The following is an 18,680-nucleotide window of genomic DNA, read 5'->3' as shown; positions in this document are numbered from 1 at the left end:
TCCACGTACCATTTTTGATTTTGGAGAGAATGTTAAAAGAGTTTAAATAAAACATATTTCATCAGCTCCAAGAAACATGTTTCTAGATTTTAATTTCCAATATCAGAATGCATGTTAGAAGCAACAACTGTACAATTAGCTGTCTTTTCTCCTGCTGTACTTATGTCTTATAATCCATGGTGTTTTAAGTTATCCAGTCTAAAAGTCTACAATAAGTAATAATTCACTGTCAACCAGGAGTCAAAATATTAGACTGGAGCAATAGCTGTGCACGCATGCTTTCAAATGGATGCATTCTACTTGTAAAAGTAGCTACACAGGCCGGCGCTGCGGCTCACTAGGCTAATCCTCTGCCTGCGGCGCCGGCACACCGGGTTCTAGTCCCGGTCGGGGCGCCGAATTCTGTCCGGGTTGCTCCTCCTCCAGTCCAGCTCTCTGCTGCGGCCAGGGAGTGCAGAGCTGTGGCCAGGGAGTACAGTGGAGGATGGCCCAAGTGCTTGGTCCCTGCACCCCATGGGAGACCAGGAGAAGCACCTGGCTCCTGCCATCAGATCAGCGCGGTGCCCCGGCCACAGCCATTGGAGGGTGAACCAACAGCAAAGGAAGACCTTTCTCTCTGTCTCTCTCACTGTCCACTCTGCCTGTCAAAAAAAAAAAAATAGTTACACAAATACTCCTTACTATGACCAGGCACTGTTTGGGAAATTTTAATTATTTTCTTTAAATATTTAAAGAGTCAGAGAGGGGGAGACAGAGAGAGATTTTCCATCTGCTGGTTCACTCCCCAAATGGCCACAAAGGTCAGAACTTGACCAGGCCAAAGCTAAGAGTATCCAGGTTTCGGGCATTGGTGGCAGGGGCCCAAACACTTGGACCACCTGCTGCTGCTTTCCCAAGCACGTGTGCAAGGAGCGGGACAGGAAGTGGAGCGGCGGGGACTGGAACCTCTCCCTAGCTGGAGGATGTTGTTTTTACCTGCTGGTAAGCAAGTGAGCGATATTCTAGATGCAGTATTTTTCTGAAGCTCAGGCTCTGCCAGAGTTGAGATGTTTGCACACACCCAGACATAGCCTACCTAAATACCGCCCAGTAATAGGATAATGACATCTCCCAGCGATGTTCACATCCTGTTAGAACCTATGAGCCCAAGTTTCCTTACACGACAAAGGGATTTCGCCGACGTGATTAGGAGTGCACACTTGGAAATGGAGACTCTCCTGGATCCTTCAGGGGAGCCCTCAAAACCAAGGTCTCTTCCCGCAGCTGCCACCGGAGGCAGCCCGGACCACCAAACGGTCGGAGAGACGCAGGAAGGGACCCTCCACCAGGGCGGGCAGGCAGGCAGAAGCGGCCGAGGCGACGCCAGCGGCGCCCCGAGGGGCCTCCAGAAAGGAACGCGGCTGTGCGGACACCGCGCCTTCAGCCCGAGACCCCGGTCAGTCAGAGAACGCCTGAGCGCTGCATTAGGCCACCAGGCTCGTGCGACCAGGGGACGAAACTCCGCGCAGGAGCTGTTCCCGGGTCCCTCCGCAGCGTCTGGGGTAGCGTCCTCCCGGGACGTCTCACACAGGAACGCCCTTTCCACTTCTCACAGCGCCTGTGCAAAGTGGTGGCAGGTGTTTCTGGGCCTGCACGTCGACGTGCGAGCCCCGATGCTCCCTCCGGGACATCCAGGAGGGAGTCGCTCGCCTCCTAAAGCCCCCGCGCGCGGGCACCCAGGACGCGATGGCCGGCCCTCCGAAGTCACTGCGGCTGCGCGGCGCGCCATAGGAAACCTCGCGATACTCCCAACTATCGCGAGCCTGTAGAGGAAAGGAAAGCAGGAAGGCTTGCCCCGCCCACGTTAAAAAAAAATTTGTTCTCGCGAGACCCTCATGACAGTTCGGAAGCCGGTTCTCGCGGGATGTTTTGAGGCAGGATTGGAAGCTGGAGAGGGGATTTAGAGGGAGATTTCGGGTCGCGGCGGCGGGGCTGGACGCGGTCAGGTGGACACAGCTTGGCCACAGGCCTGCGCGCCGCCGCCCTCTTCTCCTGGGGCCCGGTCAGGCTCCGCCGCCGCGCGTCCTCCCGGTGGCAATGTCCCGAGAGCGGCAGCGGGGGCTGTTGGCCTGCCGGGTGCTGAGTGCCGCGGGAGGTGCCGGGCCGGGCCCCTTGGCCGGATGGAGCCCTGTGCCGCGGAGCCCCGCGCCGGAGCCTCTCGCCCAGGTATGAGCCGCGAGCTCGCCCCTGAGAGCCCGGACGCCTGTGCGTTGTGCGCAGGCGCGGCGGTTCCGGGGTGGTGCCCGCGCCTGCGCAGAGCGCGGCGGCAGTGGTGCCCCGCCCCTTTCCCGGGGTGGGATCGGGTGTTTGCGAGTTTGTGTGGACCTCGTGGGCCGTGGAGCCCCTGCCCGGGCCGCATCGTCGCCCCGCCGTCGCTGGGTTCCTGTGATTAAGCGAGATAGGGTGTAGGCAGAGCACCGATGTGATGCCAGGTCGCTGTGGCCGACCTACGGCCCGACACTGGCTTTGTAAATAAAGTTTTATTGGAACATCGCCCTGCCCGTTGGCTTACATTTTTGTCTGCGGTGGTTTTCCTAGGAAAGACAACAGACTGTATAGCCTCCAAATCTAAAGAACAAATAGCTAATGTCTGACTGTGTTGAAGAAGTGTGCCTGCCCTTGGCTGAGAGAAACAGTGGTGGGAGGAAAGTGACATTGCTTTTAAATGTTGCCTGGTGAGAGTAACATAAAAAACGATTAAGGGCCGACTTGGGTTTTCTGCCTTGGTAAACTGGCAATGGGTGAAATGATACTGGTTGATCTGATGCAGGAAGAGGAATTAATCATCTTTCTTTGCAATGGTTTTCTTTCTCTCCATCGTGTGATAAAGTATGTGATAGTTTGTGGTTACATCGTGAGTGTTAAAGGATAAACTAAAGAATGAAATCTGTAGAAACGACACAGCGTTTGCCAGGGATGCCCGCACACGGTGTGAAGCAGACATAACCTGTTAAGAATTGCAGCAGGGGCTGCTTTAGGTTTTAAGCCTCAGCCGGTACTGTTCTGAAAACAGGAACTGTGTGTTTTACCTGTATAGTAGATTGTAGTTTTACATTACCTGTCTTTTAGAATACCGTCACAGTTCTCAGACAGCTTGAGTCCAGAGATTTGGGCAGGAGAATGGATTTTCCCGGCGTGCTGAGGATTGTGTGGTAAAACAACCTCAGTGGGAGTAACGGCTTCACTTCTGAGGAGCACCCTAAGGAGGTAGTCTTATGTAAGACGGTAGAAATATGTCATTATAATCACAAATCTAATATGGGGGCCGGCATTGTGGCAGAGTGGGTTAAAGCTTGGCCTGCAGCACTGGCATCCCCTATGAGTGCTGGTTCAAGTCCTAGCTGATCCACTTCCCATCCAGCTCTCTGCTAATGCGCCTGGGAAAGCAGTGGAAAATGGCCCAAGTGCTTGGGCCTCTGCACCTCGTGGGAGACCTGGAAAAAACTCCTGGCCCCTGGCTTCAGATAGCCATTGTGGCCATTTGGGGGGTTAACCAGCGGATGAAAGACTCATTCTCTCTCTCTCTCTACCTCTCTTACCTCTCTACCACTCCCTGTAACTCAGTTTTTCAAATAAATAAAATCTTAAAAAAAAAAAAAGCTAATATGATGTCATCAGGAAGGCCCTAGAAAGCTACCAATGGTCTCATCTGATCTCAAGAAATGGGTAGAAAACAGAATTCGTTCACAGTGTTTAATCTTCTGAATAAAAAATAAAACAGATGTAGAAGGTTTGACTGTCCAAAGGATATTAAGAGTGTAGCAGAAATTCTTTTTTTTTTTTTTTGACAGGCAGAGTTAGACAGTGAGAGAGAGAGGGATATTAAGAGTGTAGCAGAAATTCATTTTTTTTTTTTTGACAGGCAGAGTTAGACAGTGAGAGAGAGAGAGAGACAGAAAGGCCTTCCTTCCATTGGTTCACCCCCTAAATGGCCACTATGGCCGGCGCTGCACTGATCCAAAGCCAGGAGCCAGGTGCTTCTCCTGGTCTCCCGTGAGGGTGCAGGGCCCAAGCACTTGCGCCATCCTCCACTGCCTTCCTGGGCCACAGCAGAGAGCTGGACTGGAAGAGGAGCAACTGGGACAGAACCTGGGTGCTGGTGCCACAGGTGGAGGATTAGTCTAGTGAGCCACGGCGCTGGCCTATAATTCATTTCTTAAAACCTCAACTGTTTGTGTCCTGGGAGGGGAAAATCTGTCAAGACTGACATCATCAGTAGCTGAATCGGAGTTGCCCTCGGTTAGTTGTAAAGCAGTGGTATTGCCAGTGTAAAGAAGCGGCTGTCTCCAGAGGAAAGAGACAACATAACTGTAAAAAGCAGACAGGCAGACCACAAACACATTGCTGTCCAGAGGACTTTAGCTTACTCAATGACAAGTCCTATTAACTACTACTCTGCATATCCTGTGTCATGCATGTAACATACACAAGTCAGCAAGAATACTCGTATTTACATAGGTGGTTCTTAACCCCGGCTGTGCATCAGAATCAGAGTTTGCATTCAACAGTAGCAGCTGTTTATTTTGTTTAAAATAATAAAACCAGATGCTCATGACGTAAATCCACTGAATCACATCACCCAAGGTAGTGTCCAGGCACGTATGAAACAGAGTAAGAACCACTGGAAATAAACTAAGTACCCTTTAGTCTGTTTATTATAGGACAGCATCTGATAATATAGGTTAGGAAAGTATCTACACATGTTATCATTTGTCTCCTGTGAGTTATTTGGAAAAGGTATTAATGTGAGGTACATTTTTTCCCTCAGCAGTGTATAAATGCAATGTCATTTTATAAGCTGCATTTGGAAACTTTGTTTTCTTCTTTGTTATTGTAGACAGATGGCATCCAGGAGAAAGATGTCTTGCGCCTTCTCCAAATAATGAAAAGCTTTGTGAAGCAAGCATAAAATCAATCACAGTGGATGAAAATGGGAGATCATTTGCTGTCGTGTTATACTCAGATCTTCAAGAAAGGAAAATACCTCTTAAAAGACTTCAAGAAGTAAAATCTGTTAAAGATTGCCCCAGGAATTTTATATTTGATGATGAAGATTTGGAAAAACCATATTTCCCAGGTCGCAAATTTCCATCCTCATCTGCTGTTGCTTTTAAATTATCTGAAGAAGGAGACTCCATCCCTTACACTATTAATAGGTACTTGAGAGACTACCAAAGGGAAGGAACTCAGTTTCTCTATGGACACTACAGACAAGGAAGAGGGTGTATTCTCGGTGACGACATGGGACTTGGAAAAACAGTACAGGTATTTAAATACTTTTTAATTAAAATTCAGTAAATTCATTAAAATGCATACATGAGTAGATACCATATGCAATTCTGTGTACCGCCAACTGTTATGATATCTTGTGTGTGTGTGGAGTGTGTACATGTGTATTTGTGTTTGTATCGCCAACTAGACTGTGATATCCTACCACATCTTTGATATCTTTCTACTTTTTTGGTGTCGGCACTTATTGCTATAAACTTCCCTCTTAGGGCTGCTTTTGTATACCATAAGCTTTGGTATGTTGTGTTTTCATTTTCATTTGTTTCAGGTAATTTTTAAATTTCCTTTAAAAATTTTTAATGAAGTTCTTTTTAAAATTTTTTTTGAAAGAGTTGCAGAGAGAGAGAGAGGAAGAGAGTGTCTCTCCCTTCTGGTTCACTCCCCAGATGGCCACAGGGGCCAGTACTGGGCCAGACCAAAAGCCAGTCAGCCACGTGGGTGGCAAGGGCCCAAACACCTGAGCTGTCTTCTGCTGCTTTCCCAGACCCTTAACAGGGAGCTGGATCAGAAGTGGGGCAGTCAGGACACTACCGTGTGCCCATATGGAAGGCTAGCATCACGGGTGGTGGCTTTATCTGCCAGGCCACACTGGCCCCTGGTTTTTTGTTGTTGTTCTTGCCTTTAAGAGACAGTCAAGGGGACAGAGAAAGAGAGAAAAAAGAGGTATGCATAGAAGAGTTCCTATCCACTGGTTCGCTCCTCAAATTCTCTCATTAGCTAGGGATTACAATCCAGGTCTCCCATGGGTGGCAGGAATCCAATTACATGAGCTATCACTGTTGCCTCCCAGGCGTTGCACTGACAGGAAGCTGGAGTCAGGAACTGGAACTGGAACTCAGGTTCAGGCACTCCTGGAGTAGGTCATACATCTCTTAGCTGCTAAGCTAAGCTAAACACCTCCTTAATTTCCTTTTTTTTTTTTTTTAATTTCTTCAGCAAACCATTTTGTTCATTCAGGAGCATGTTTAGCCATGTATTTGTTGATTTTATTCCATTGTGGTTAGAAAAGATACATGATATGATTTTGATTTTTTTGAATTTGTTGAGATTTGTTTTGTGGTCTAATATATGGTCTAGCTTACGGAATGTTCATATGGTAATGAAAAATGAATGAAATGAATGAATGAAAATGAATGAAGTGAATGAAATGTTCTACAAATGTCTGTTAGATTGATTTGGTCTATAGGGTAGTTTAGTTATTTTATTTTATTTTATTTTATTTTATTTTTTTGACAGGCAGAGTTAGACAGTGAGAAAAAGAGAAACAGAGAGAAAGGTCTTCCTTCCGTTAGTTCACCCCCCAAATGGCCGCTATGGCTGGCGCGTTGTCGCCATGCTGATCTGAAACCAGGCGCCAGGTACTTATCCTGGTCTCCCATGGGGTGCAGGGCCCAAGCACTTGGGCCATCCTCCACTGCACTCCCGGGCCACAGCAGAGAGCTGGCCTGGAAGAGGGGCAACCGGGACAGAATCCGGCACCCCGACCGGGACTAGAACCCCGTGTGCCGGCGCCGCAGGTGGAGGATTAGCCTATTGAGCCACGGCACCGGCCCTATAGGGTAGTTTAACTCTGATGTTTCTTTGTTGACTTTTCTGACTGGATAATCTGTTCATTGATGAACCTGGAGTGCTGAAGTCCCTCACTGGTTGTATTGGAGTCTGTCTCTTCCTTTAGAGTTAATGTGTGTTTTATCAAACTGGGTACTCTGACATTAGGTGCATATACATTTATAATAGTCATATCTTCTTGTTGAATTGGTCCCTTGGTCATTATATAGTGACCTTCTATATCTCTTTATAGTTTTTGTTTTTTCTTAAAGTCTGGTTTGTCTGATGTAATTGTAACTGCTTCTGCTCACTTTTGGTTTCTGTTTACATAAATTATCTTTTTACATCCTTTCACTTTCAGCTTCTATGAAGTGAGTTTCTTATAGGCTGCATGTCATTGGGTCTCCATTTTTTTAAATTCATTCAGCCCATCTGTAGCTTAATTGGGGAATTTGGACTGCTTACATTCAAATTTATTATTACAAGTAATGACTTAATTCTATCATTTAAATTTTTATTCTATTTATTTAATATCCATTGTTCTTCTAATGGGGTTTGTTTTACGCATTTTCTTGATAGTAGTTGGGAATCTCAGAATCTTTTTAAGGCTGGTCTGCTGGTGATAAATTCTTTCAATTTCTTTTTTAAAAGGTTTTTATTTCTCTATTTGAGAGGTAGAGTTACAGACAGAGAGAGGGAGAGTCAGAGAGAAAGGTCTTCCATCTGCAAGTTCAGTCCCCGAATGGCCCCAACGGCCAGAGCTGGGCCAATCTGAAGCCGGGAGCCAGGAGCAGGTACAGGGACCCAAGGACTTGAGCCATCCTCCACTGCTTTCCCAGGCCACAGCAGAGAGCTGGATGGGAAGTGGAGCAGCTGGGACACAAACCGGTGCCCATATGGGATGCTGGTGCCGCAGGTGCATCAGCCTTCTGTGTCACAGTGCCAGCCTCTGAATTCCTTCAGATTTTGTCTGTCTTGAAAAGTCTTTATTTCTCCTTTGTTTATGAAAGATAGCTTTGCTGGATAAGGTATTCTTGGTTGGTAGTTTTTTTTTCTTTTGAAAGTTGGAATGTAACATTCTGTTCATGGTCTGTTAGGTTTCTGTTAAAAAATCTGTTATCCTGATGGAGATTTCCTTACAAGACTTGGTGCCTTTCTCTTGCAGATTTTAGAATTCTCTGGAACATGTTATGGTGAGGATCCAGAAAATCATGTCTATTTGGGGTCCTGTGTCTCCTGTACTTGTGTGTCCATATCTTTCTCCAGATTGGGGAAGTTCTCAGCTATTATTTTATTGAAAAGGTTTTCTGCCTTTACTACTGTTCTCTGTCAGAGATTCCCAGAATTTAAATATTAGTCCATTTAATGGTGTCTCAAAGATGTCAGAGGCTGTCTTCATTCTTGTTTGCTTACTTGTTTCTGACTGGGATATTTCTAAAGATACCTTTTAAATTTAAATATCTTCCTTCTGCTTCATATGGTCTGCTGCTGAGTCTTTCAAATGTATTTTTTGTTTGATTTATTGAGTTCTTCCTTTCTAAGATTTCTGTTTGGTTCCTTTTCAAGGTCTCTATATCTTTTCTGATTCTCATTCACGTTATGCATTGATTTCCTTATTTTGTTTCACTGTCTTATATTCTTTTATACCTTTTTTAGTATCTTTATAATAATTCTTTTGATTTTTTAAAAGTTTATTATTTGAGATGCAGATAGAAAGAGAGCGAGAGCGAGAGAGGCAACTATTGACTGGCTCACTCTTCAGATTCCTGCAATAGCCGGAGAGCTGAAGCCAGGAGCTAAAAACTCTATCCGGGTCATTGTTATGGATAGCAAAGACCTAACTCTTGAGCCATCACTGCTGCTTTCCAGGTACTGCAGTAGCAGGAAGCTGAAATCAGGAGCCAGAGCCAGTGTTGAATAAGGTATTCCAGTGTGGGACAGAGGCATCCCAATTGGCATTTGAACCTCAAGGCCAAATGCCTGCCCATCCTCTGAATTCTTTATCAGGCAGTGTGTTAGCTTCTTCTCCTTGAAATCTGATGTTCAAGCATCGTGTCCCTTTTGTGATGTCGCATTGCCTTGCTTCCTCATACCTCTGTGTCCCCATGTCAATAGTTGTGCATCTGATACAGTTCAGTTGGCAGCAGATCAGTTGTCTCTACCACTTTTACTTTTAAAGATTATTTATTCGAAAGAGTTACAGAGAAGGAGAGGCAGAGAGAGAGAGAGACAGATCATTCTTCCATCTGCTGGTTCACTCTGTAAATGGCCTCAATGGTAAGGGCTGGCTAAAGCCAGGAGCCAGGAGCTTCTTCCAGGTCTCCCAAGTGGGTGCAGGGCCCCAAGCACTTGGGCCATCCTCTACTGCTTTCCCAGGCACATTAGCATGGAGTTGGATTGGAAGAGGAGAAGCCAGGACACAAACTGGTGCCTGTGTGGGATGCCGGTGCTGCAGGCAGTGGCTTTACTCAATGCACCACAGTACGGATCCCGTCTCTGTCATTTTAAAGGGTGGTTCTCATAAACTGAAGGCTTTTTACTGAAGATGTCTCTTCAGATGTTAGTTTGCTAGGCCACTTTGGCTTCAGCTCCACTTGAATGCTGAAATGTGTACTCTGTCTCTACTGTTATGGAAGACAACCGTGGCAGAGGCATGGGGGCGGGGCAGGGAGCTCCTGTCAGTCCCAGCAAGGGTATGCGGGTCCTGGTGGTGGTGGCAGTGCCAGGAAAGTCCGTTGTGTCTGTGTAACTGCCCACTACACCAGTGCATGTCCAGGCAGGAAGCCTCCGTGGGGCCTACCCAAGTTCAGGGTAGTGTGTGCCACCCTTGGGGGAAGGAGAGAGTATAATAGGATGACCCCAGAGCCAGCAAGTCACCGCCTGCAGCGCTGGCATCCCATATGGGTGCTGGTTCTAGTCCTGGCTGTTCTACTTCCAATCTAGCTCCCTGCCAATGGCCTGGGAAAGCAGTGGAGGATGGCCCAAGTCCTTGGGCCCCTGCACCTGTGTGGGAGACCTGGAAGAAGCTCCTGGCTCCTGGCTTCTGTCTGGCCTAGCTCTGGCCGTTGTAGCCACTTGGGGAGTGAACCAGCGGATGAAAGATCTCTCCTCCCTCTCTCTCTCTCTCTCTCTGGTGTGTGTAACTCTGCCTTCCAAATAAATCTTAAAAAAAAAAAAAAAAATAGAGCATGACCACACATCTTCAGAGGCAGGCACCCGGCATCTAAGGTTCCAAGAGCAGGACCAGTCCTGGGGTCACTGTTGCTGCTGGCTAGTTGGGTTTTGAGGGTTGCAGTTGTTTCTGCTGGTGTGACGGAAGGTGTGGAAGGTCACAAGGGTGTGCCACACGGTGTCTCATGGGGCAGTGTGGGTTCTGACTGTGACTCCTTTCACCCTGCCGTAGCCTGTGCTCTCAAGGCTGCAGAGCTACCGGCCATACTCCAGGGACCTGTCCTGGATGGGGGCTGCTGGGGCTCGCCTGTTTGCCCTTGGCCCTGCAGGGGAGCTCCCCTAACTGCTGGGCCAGGGTCACCTCCAGCTTCCCCAGGTTCCCCATGTGCCTCCCTTTGCACAGCCATCCCAGATCTGCCTTGCTGCATCCCTGTAGTAGTGAATTTGGTTTTTCTCTGTGGGGGAGGTGCCTCTGTTTGGTTGTCTTGGAGCTCTCCCCAACATCGTAGAGAAAAGATGAAAGAATTGCGCAGTGAGCATCTGCATGCTTACCACTTGGATTCTGTTAACATTTTGTTACACACGGATTTATCATGGATCTGTTCCATCCATCAGTCCTTTTTCTTTTGCGTGTTAAAGTACCAGTCATGAGTACATTTTATACTCAGACACTTGTACACACATATCATTAGCTAGAATTCAATATTAATTTACATATTTTTTTCATTTTGAGGTAAATTTTTACAATTAAATGCACAAATCTTAAGTATTCCCAACCAGTCCATGAGTTTTGGCAATTACATTTTTCTGTGTAAGCCAAAGAAACCCTTCCAAGATACAGAACATTATCACTACATCAGAAAATTTCTTTATATCACATCCTAGTTTTGTCAGCAGATCCAAGGCAGTCACTGTTATACTTTTTTATTTTATTTTTTAAACATCTCATATTACCTTTTTTTAAAGGTTTATTTATTTATTTGAAAGTCTGGGTTACACAGAGACAGGAGAGGCAGAGACAGAGAGAGAGAGAGAGGTCTTCCATCCATTGGTTCACTCTCCAGTTGGCCACAGTGGCCAGAGCTGGGATGATCCAAAGCCAGGTCTCCCACATGGGTGCAGGGGCCCTAGGACTTGGGCCATCTTCCACTGCTTTCCCAGGCCATAGCAGAGAGCTGGATCAGAAGTGGAGCAGCTGGGATTGCAATTGGTGCCCATATGGGATGCTGGCATCACAGGCGGTGGCTTTACCCACAACACCACAGTGCCGGCCCCATCACCAGACCTTTTTTTTTTTTTAAAGGTTTTATTTATTTATTTGAGAGGTAGAGTTATGGACAATGAGAGGGAGAGACAGAGAGAAAGATCTTCCATCCGATGGGTCACTCCTTAAATGGTTGCAATGGCTGGAGCTGGGCCGATCTCAAAGCCAGGAGCCAGGAGCTTCTTCCAGGTCTCCCACTTGGGTGCAGGGACCCAAGCACCTGGGCCATCTCTTGAACTGGTGCCCATATGGGATGCCGGCGTTTCAGGCCAGGGTGTTAACCCACTGCACCACAGCACTGGCCCATGTTCTACTTTTTTACGTAATTAGTTTTGTCTTTTCACGTAAAGGGGATCACACAGTTGCACTCTGGTCTAAGGTTTTTTCACTTAACATCCTACTTTTGGGATCATCCGTGTTGCTGAGTGCACAGTTTGTTCCTTTTTCTCACTGTGCAGGATTCCATTATAAAGACACTCCATTTTATTTATGCGTATTCCTGCCGCTGAACACCTGAGCTGTTGCAGGTTTTCAGCTGTTATGAATGAGGGTGTTAGAAGCTTTCCTGAACAAGCCTCTTGTGTATTCATTTCATTTCAGTAGATAATTGGGAATGGGTTTGCTTGGCGTTAGGGCTGATTTGTGCTTGGTTTTGTTAGAAGTGGGCAGAGTTTTTCCCAAGTGTTTTTTTCCCTAGAAATTTTGGGGGAGGTATGTGAGAATATGCATTTATGGTCTTTGTGTACTTTATAGAAGTGTAATTGGCATACAATAAAGTCTAACTCTGTTAGTATACAAACTGGATTGGATATTTAATACAAGTACGTATACCCAAGAAATGATGACAACACCATAGTCAAGATAATAAACATACCTTCATTCCAGTAGTTTCCTCATGTCCATTTATGCCCATATTAACACTAATAATTTATCACCCTCTAGTGTTACTTTTATTTGGACTAAGAATAAAGCCACTTGGAAGGGAATTTGAATACCAATTCTAGATTTTTGTGAAAATGTCTCAGTATTTTATTGAATTTTCTCATACCTAATTCAACAGTTACTTTGAAGATTAATCGCCTCTGTATATTTACATGATATTTCATTAACTATAATAAATAATTTTGACTGGAGTGTACAGTTTTTTAGAATCTGAAGCAGCAGCTCTCAAAGGAGAGCTCTCTGGGCCAGCAGCATCTGTGCCACTGGAGCCTTGTCAGGATTATAAATGCCTGGATGTCACACCAGGTGTACTGAATCGGAACTGTAGGCGTGGTGGAGGGAAGTCACCTGTGGTTCCGCCAACCATCCAGGTGATGGTGAGGCTCCATACAGTTTCTCAGAAGGCATAGAAATCTTTAATCCAGTGAGTCAGTGCAATGCAGGTTGATTAAGAGAGTGTGCTTATTTGGACACAAGGTGACTATTTCATTAAAAGAATTATTTTAAAAATGGAAGTAATATTTGAGATCATCTTATTCAGCTTATTAATAAATGAAGAAACCCAGACACAGGAACAGGAAATGACATTTGCATCTAAGGTTATATACAGAAAGTAACCATGTTCATTCACATTCTAAAACTCACCCCCTCCTTGCTGCCTAATTAAGTCTTTTACTCAGCATTTGATGCACCACTCATTCCATTGCTCTGGCCAGGCCCTGTGATAGGCCCTGGAGAACCTAATATAAATGTCCCTGATCACCACCTTTCGGGTTCACAAACAGTGGTAGAAATGCAGCCAGGGAGCATCACCGTGTGTGTGATGAGAGGGTTGGAGGGGCGAGCAGGCCTGCCTGGAGGTTTCAGAGAAGCCTCCACAGGGAAGCCTGTGTTTTCATTCTTTGCTTTTGAAAATCTACCAGGCTGGAAAACTAAGCTGAGTGATATCAGCTGAAACAGTAAGGATTTTTATTTTATTTTTTATTGAAGATATAACTGTAATATGAGAATATTTGAAAGGTATGTCATAAAAGAGAATACATGAAACTGATTAAATCGTGATGAGTTTTTAATCTTCAGTTGGTGGTGAGCATTCGTAGGCATGAAGTCTCCAGACAACTGTTAAGGATTTGCAGTGGCGTCTGCTGTGCAAAGAAGGTGGTGCGGGTACTTCCTGAGCAAGAGAAAGGTCTTACCAACCATAAGGACACCTTCTTGGGTGTGTGTTTACATAATATTATATATCATGTTATCAAAGATGTCACTGCTAAATGTTATAGTTTATGAAAGATGTGTATAGTAACCTGCAGCCCGTAGAATAGTGGTAGAATTGATGGTAATTGAAAGTTTCTTAGGTTATTGCTAACACCATTTTCTGGATAATGTGATCTTCAAAGCTATACTGAAATTTGAAAGTCCTTTGAATCACAAGTCCTGTTGTTCACTCAGGAATATAGTAGTAAAGAGAAGAAGAATATTGTCTTTATGGAGAAAATCCTGTAATATCCAATGTGAAAGGTAGGTTAAGGCCCCCAAATCCCCAAGCCCTTTAAAGCATAAGCAAAATCATCATCATCATCCTAACATTTTTTTAAAAGATTTATTTATTTATTTGAAAGGTAGAGTTGTTACAGAGAGGCAGAGGGAGAGGGGGAGAGAGAGAGAGAAAGAGAGAAAGAAAATGAGAGATCTTCTGTCTGCTGGTTTACTCCCTAGATGGCCACATTGGCTGGAGCTGCATCCATCCAAAGCCAGAAGTCAGGAACTTCTTCCAGGTCTCCCACATGTGTGCAGGGGCCCAAGCACTTGGGCCATCCTCCACTGCACTCCCGGGCCATAGCAGAGATCTGGCCTGGAAGAGGGGCAACCGGGACAGAATCCAGCGCCCTGACCAGGACTAGAACCTGGGGTGCTGGCGCTGCAGGCAGAGGATTATCCTATTGAGCCACAGCTCCGGCCATATAGTTCAGATTTTAGAAACAGAATTTTGTGAAGGTTGAACCAGACCCCCCCCCCCCCACTTTTTTTTAAGATTTATTTATTTGAAAGGCAGCGCTGGGCCAACCTTAAGCCAGGAGCCCAGAGCTTCATCTGGGTTTCCCACATGGGTGGCAGGGGCCCAAGTACTTGGGCCATCCTCTGCAGCTTTCCCAGGCCATTAGCAGGGAGCTGGATCCTAAATGGAGCAGCTGGGACTCAAACCAGCACCTCAGTGGATGCAGGCAAAGCAGGTGGGCGCTTTCCCCACTATGCCACAGCGCTGGCCTCCACTTTCATTGCTTTTTTAACCAAGCAAAAGCCATGATACTTTTTTGAAGTGCTATTCTGAAGCATCTCTCTGTACTTTTTATCCTCCCTCCCCCCGTCCCCTTTTTGTCATCTAAGAAAGAGACAACTTGTGCTCTGCTTTCTGCTCTGGTCTCGGGGACGGTTTCTTGTGCCCATTTCCTGGCCTCAGATCTACACCGTGTGTGCTGAACTGACGGCATGTGAAGAAAGATGGCCTTTTATAAACGTGCTGCCCGAGAGAGGTTAGGAAGGAATGCCTGTAAAAACAAAGCCTTCCCAGAGTGCTGGTTCCTTTCTGAAATGCGGGTTTTGGTCTTGTCCTATCGTGGAGCTGGCTGATTTAAATACTGACTTTCCTTCCTTTCATCTGTAAACAATTTTAGAACTATTCCACAATAAAGAGCGTTTTTCCCGTTTTTCTTTGAAGGTCAGGTTAGCTGTGTGGACCTTCCTTGTAAATTTACCATTCATCCACTGTCATTAAAGCTTTAACAGACTCCTGCTCTGCCAGCAGAATGTGATGGGGGGGCTGGTCTCTACCAAAGCATGGTGCCCTTGGCCTTCCCAGAGCAGAGAAGTCAGGAACTCAATCCACATCCCTCTCCTGGTGGCAGGGATCAGCTGCTGCCTCCCCGGGTGCACATCAGCAGGAAGCTGGAATTGGGAGCAGAGCATGGTCTCAAACCCAGGCACTCTCTCATATAGAGTGTGGAGGCCCTGGGCAGAATACTAACTGCTGCACCAAATGCCCACCCAAATAAATTAGATGCCTTGGCATATTTTTGTTTCAGAGAATTTGACAAATTAAATTGCAGTTAAGATGTGTATCTTCTCAGATATATGAACAGATTGAATTATCAGTTTTCTTAATTAGGATTATGGTTTTCCTGTAGTCTAATAGATAAGAATAAAGCAGTGGGTTAGAGCTTATATTGCCTCATTTTAATTATCACATAAGATCTACTTGGTCTCTTTCTTGCTTTGCCTTTGAGGACCAGTTATCTAAAATTAAACAGACAATGTGTGTGTATGTATAATTTTAAGGTATAATTACAATAGTGAAAAATAGTGAAATGCACAGATTTTAAGTGTACAGTTCAATGATTCCTGACCAATAAATATGTATCTATGTAATGAATGTGAGTTTTTTGTTTTTTGTTTTTTTTTGTTTTTTTTTTGTTTTTTTTTTGTTTTTTTTTTGTTTTTTTTTTTTGACAGGCAGAGTGGACAGTGAGAGAGAGAGACAGAGAGAAAGGTCTTCCTTTTGCCGTTGGTTCACCCTCCAATGGCTGCCGTGGCCAGCATGCTGTGGCCAGCGCACCGCGCTGATCCGATGGCAGGAGCCAGGTGCTTCTCCTGGTCTCCCATGGGATGCACGGCCCAAGTACTTAGGCCATCCTCCACTGCCCTCCCTGGCCACAGCAGAGAGCTGGCCTGGAAGAGGGGCAACCGGGACAGAATCCGGCGCCCCGACCGGGACTAGAACTCGGTGTGCTGGCGCCGCAAGGTGGAGGATTAGCCTAGTGAGCCGTGGCGCCGGCTGAGAGAGAGTTTTACCTTGGAAAGTTTCCAAGTACTACAGTACTACAATTACCTAAACTTTTAATTATAAATTTTCTGTGATTCAATATTAAACTGTATTCCAAGAAATGGCCAGAACCTCAAAATGTTACGTATGTTTACATTATCAAGAAATTCAGTAAATCTAAACTTAGATTCCATATATATATATATATATATATATTATATTTTGAGAGGCAGAGTTACAGACAGAGAGAGGGAGATACAGAGGGAGAGTTCTTCCATCCACTGGTTCACTCCCCAAAAGGCCGCAATGGCCTGAGTTTGGCTGATCTGAAGCCAGGAGCCAGGAGTTTCTTCTGGGTCTCCCACGTGGGTGCAGGGGCCCAAGCACTTGGGCCATCTTCTACTGCTTTCCCAGGACATAGCAGAGAGCTGGATCAAAAGAGGAGCAGCCCGGACATGAACCGGTGCCCATATGGGATGCAGGCACCCCAGACAGAGGCTTAGCCTACTATGCCACAGCACTGACCCGTATTTTATATATATATATATATATTTTTTTTTTTTTTAATTTATTTGACAGGTAGAGTTAGACAGGGAGAGAGAGAGAGACAGAGAGAAAGGTCTTCCTTCCATTGGTTCACCCCTCAAATGGCCGCCACAGCTGGTGCTGCGCCAATCTGAAGCCAGGAGCCAGGTGCTTCTTCCTGGTCTCCCATGCAAGTACAGGGGCCCAAGTACTTGGGCCATCCTCTACTGCCCTCCCAGGCCACAGCAGAGAGCTGGATTGGAAGAGGAGCAACCGGGACAAAATCCGGTGCCCATATGTGATGCCGGTGCCACAGGTGGAGGATTAACCAAGTGAGCCACAGCGCTGGCATATATGTATTTTTTTTAAGATTTATTTTTATTTATTCGAAAGGCAGAGTTACAGAGAGGCAGACGCAGAGAGAGAGAGAGAGGTCTTCCATCTGCTAGTTCACTCTCCAAATGGCCGCAGTGGCCAGAGCTGGGGTGATCTAAAACCAGGAGCCTTGGGGCTGGCGCTGCGGCGAAGCAGGTTAACGCCCTGGCCTGAAGCACCAGCATCTCATATGGGCACCGGTTCGAGTCCCAGCTGCTCTACTTCTGATCCAGCTCTCTGCTATGGCCTGGGAAAGCCGTAGAAGAAGGCCTACGTCCTTGGGCCCCTGCACCCGCGTGGGAGATCCGGAAGAAGCTCCTGGCTCCTGGCTTTGGATTGGCACAGCTCTGGCCATTGTGGCCAATTGGGAAGTGAACCAGTGGATAGAAGATCTCTCTCTCTCTCACCTCTGCCTCTGCCTCTCTATAACTGTGCCTTTCAAATAAATAAATAAATAAAAATAAAACCAGGAGCCTAGAACTTCCTCTGGGTCTCCAACGTGGCTGCAGGGGCCCAAAGACTCGGGCAATTTTCTGTTGCTTTCCCAGGCACATCAGCAGGAAGCTGGGTTGGAAGTTGAGCAGCTGGGACTCGAACCAGTGCCCATATGGGACACTGCACTGCAGGCGGCAGTCCCACCAGCTACGTCACAGACCAGCACCCAGATTACATATTGTTTAATGTAAAACATAAATAACCTTAACTGACTAGGATACTTATAAATGGAAATTGTGAGCGTACATCAATGATCTTTTACTTAGGTAAAAATAAGCATATTTGAAGATATTTAAATTATCTGGTGCTTCAGCTAAGTCATTTGTCAAATATCCTTTCTGCCTCCTTTAATCTGTGTTCTATATCAGCTCGTTTGCTTATATTACTCTCTTGTTGGATACTTCAATCACTGTTATTTTCTGTTTATTTTTTCTTAACTAAGTTTTTTCAGTGCTGCATCTTCTACCCCTTTCTTCATCCCTACCAAAAGGGAAAAAAAAGCTGCTTTTAAATCACTTAATAATATACATAGCCTTTTATCTAGACTATTCTACACCTAGCACAGTGCCTATTAGGTAGTAGGTAATAATTATATTCTTAATGAATGTATCAGTGAATTTTTAATTTCAACTCGATAGTAGTATGTTTCCATGGGTATAGTTTGTAATTTCTAGAGTAATTTATAGTTTAATTACCTCTATGTGCTAATCTCTATGATAGATATTTTCCATTAAAATTCATGTTAATTAGCCATTATTGACTTCATTTCATTTTATTGATGAAAAAATGGAAATTTATAGAAAGGTTACATTAATTATCCAAAGTCACACAGCTAATATAAAGCTGGTTTGTCAGACTCCAGAGTTTTGCCATAAATCCTGCAAATTAGAATGCAGATTTTATTAGAACATTCTAAAAATGAGGACAAGTTTCAACCATTCTTATATATCACTTTATAATCTTTTAGACAACATGATTTGCTCAAAACCTACTTTGTTTATTGTAATATATAAGGGATCTTCAAAAAGTTCATGGAAAATGCATATTCTGAAAAATCTACGCATGGATTTCAAAAATTTTGGGAACCAAAATAAACATCTTTTAATTCCACTTTCCATAAACTTTTTTAAGTTGTACAATGTTGTGTTTGGGGAACAAAGCCTCCTTAATGAAAACAGTTTTTGACTCATTGACATGTACTGGCTTGGCATTTCA

At 45.3% G+C, this 18,680-nt stretch overlaps 1 protein-coding gene across 1 annotated transcript in view; it reads left to right on the top strand.

The window, feature by feature from the left end:
* Window positions 1-1,857: 1,857 nt before the first annotated feature.
* The window catches only part of ERCC6L2 (ERCC excision repair 6 like 2), a 121,274-nt gene continuing 104,451 nt past the window's right edge, over window positions 1,858-18,680 (top strand). The window contains exons 1-2 of the mRNA XM_008257721.4: window positions 1,858-2,205; window positions 4,877-5,304. Of these exons, the coding sequence (XP_008255943.2) occupies window positions 2,160-2,205; window positions 4,877-5,304 (474 nt within the window). The 5' untranslated portion in view covers window positions 1,858-2,159. The remainder of the gene's footprint in view (window positions 2,206-4,876; window positions 5,305-18,680) is intronic.

Source organism: Oryctolagus cuniculus, chromosome 1 (genome assembly GCF_964237555.1).
Source record: "Oryctolagus cuniculus chromosome 1, mOryCun1.1, whole genome shotgun sequence".
In the NCBI taxonomy this organism is placed as follows: domain Eukaryota; kingdom Metazoa; phylum Chordata; class Mammalia; order Lagomorpha; family Leporidae; genus Oryctolagus; species Oryctolagus cuniculus.
The sequence above is the reverse complement of the archived record's forward strand: the minus strand, read 5'-3'. Positions and strand labels throughout refer to the sequence as shown.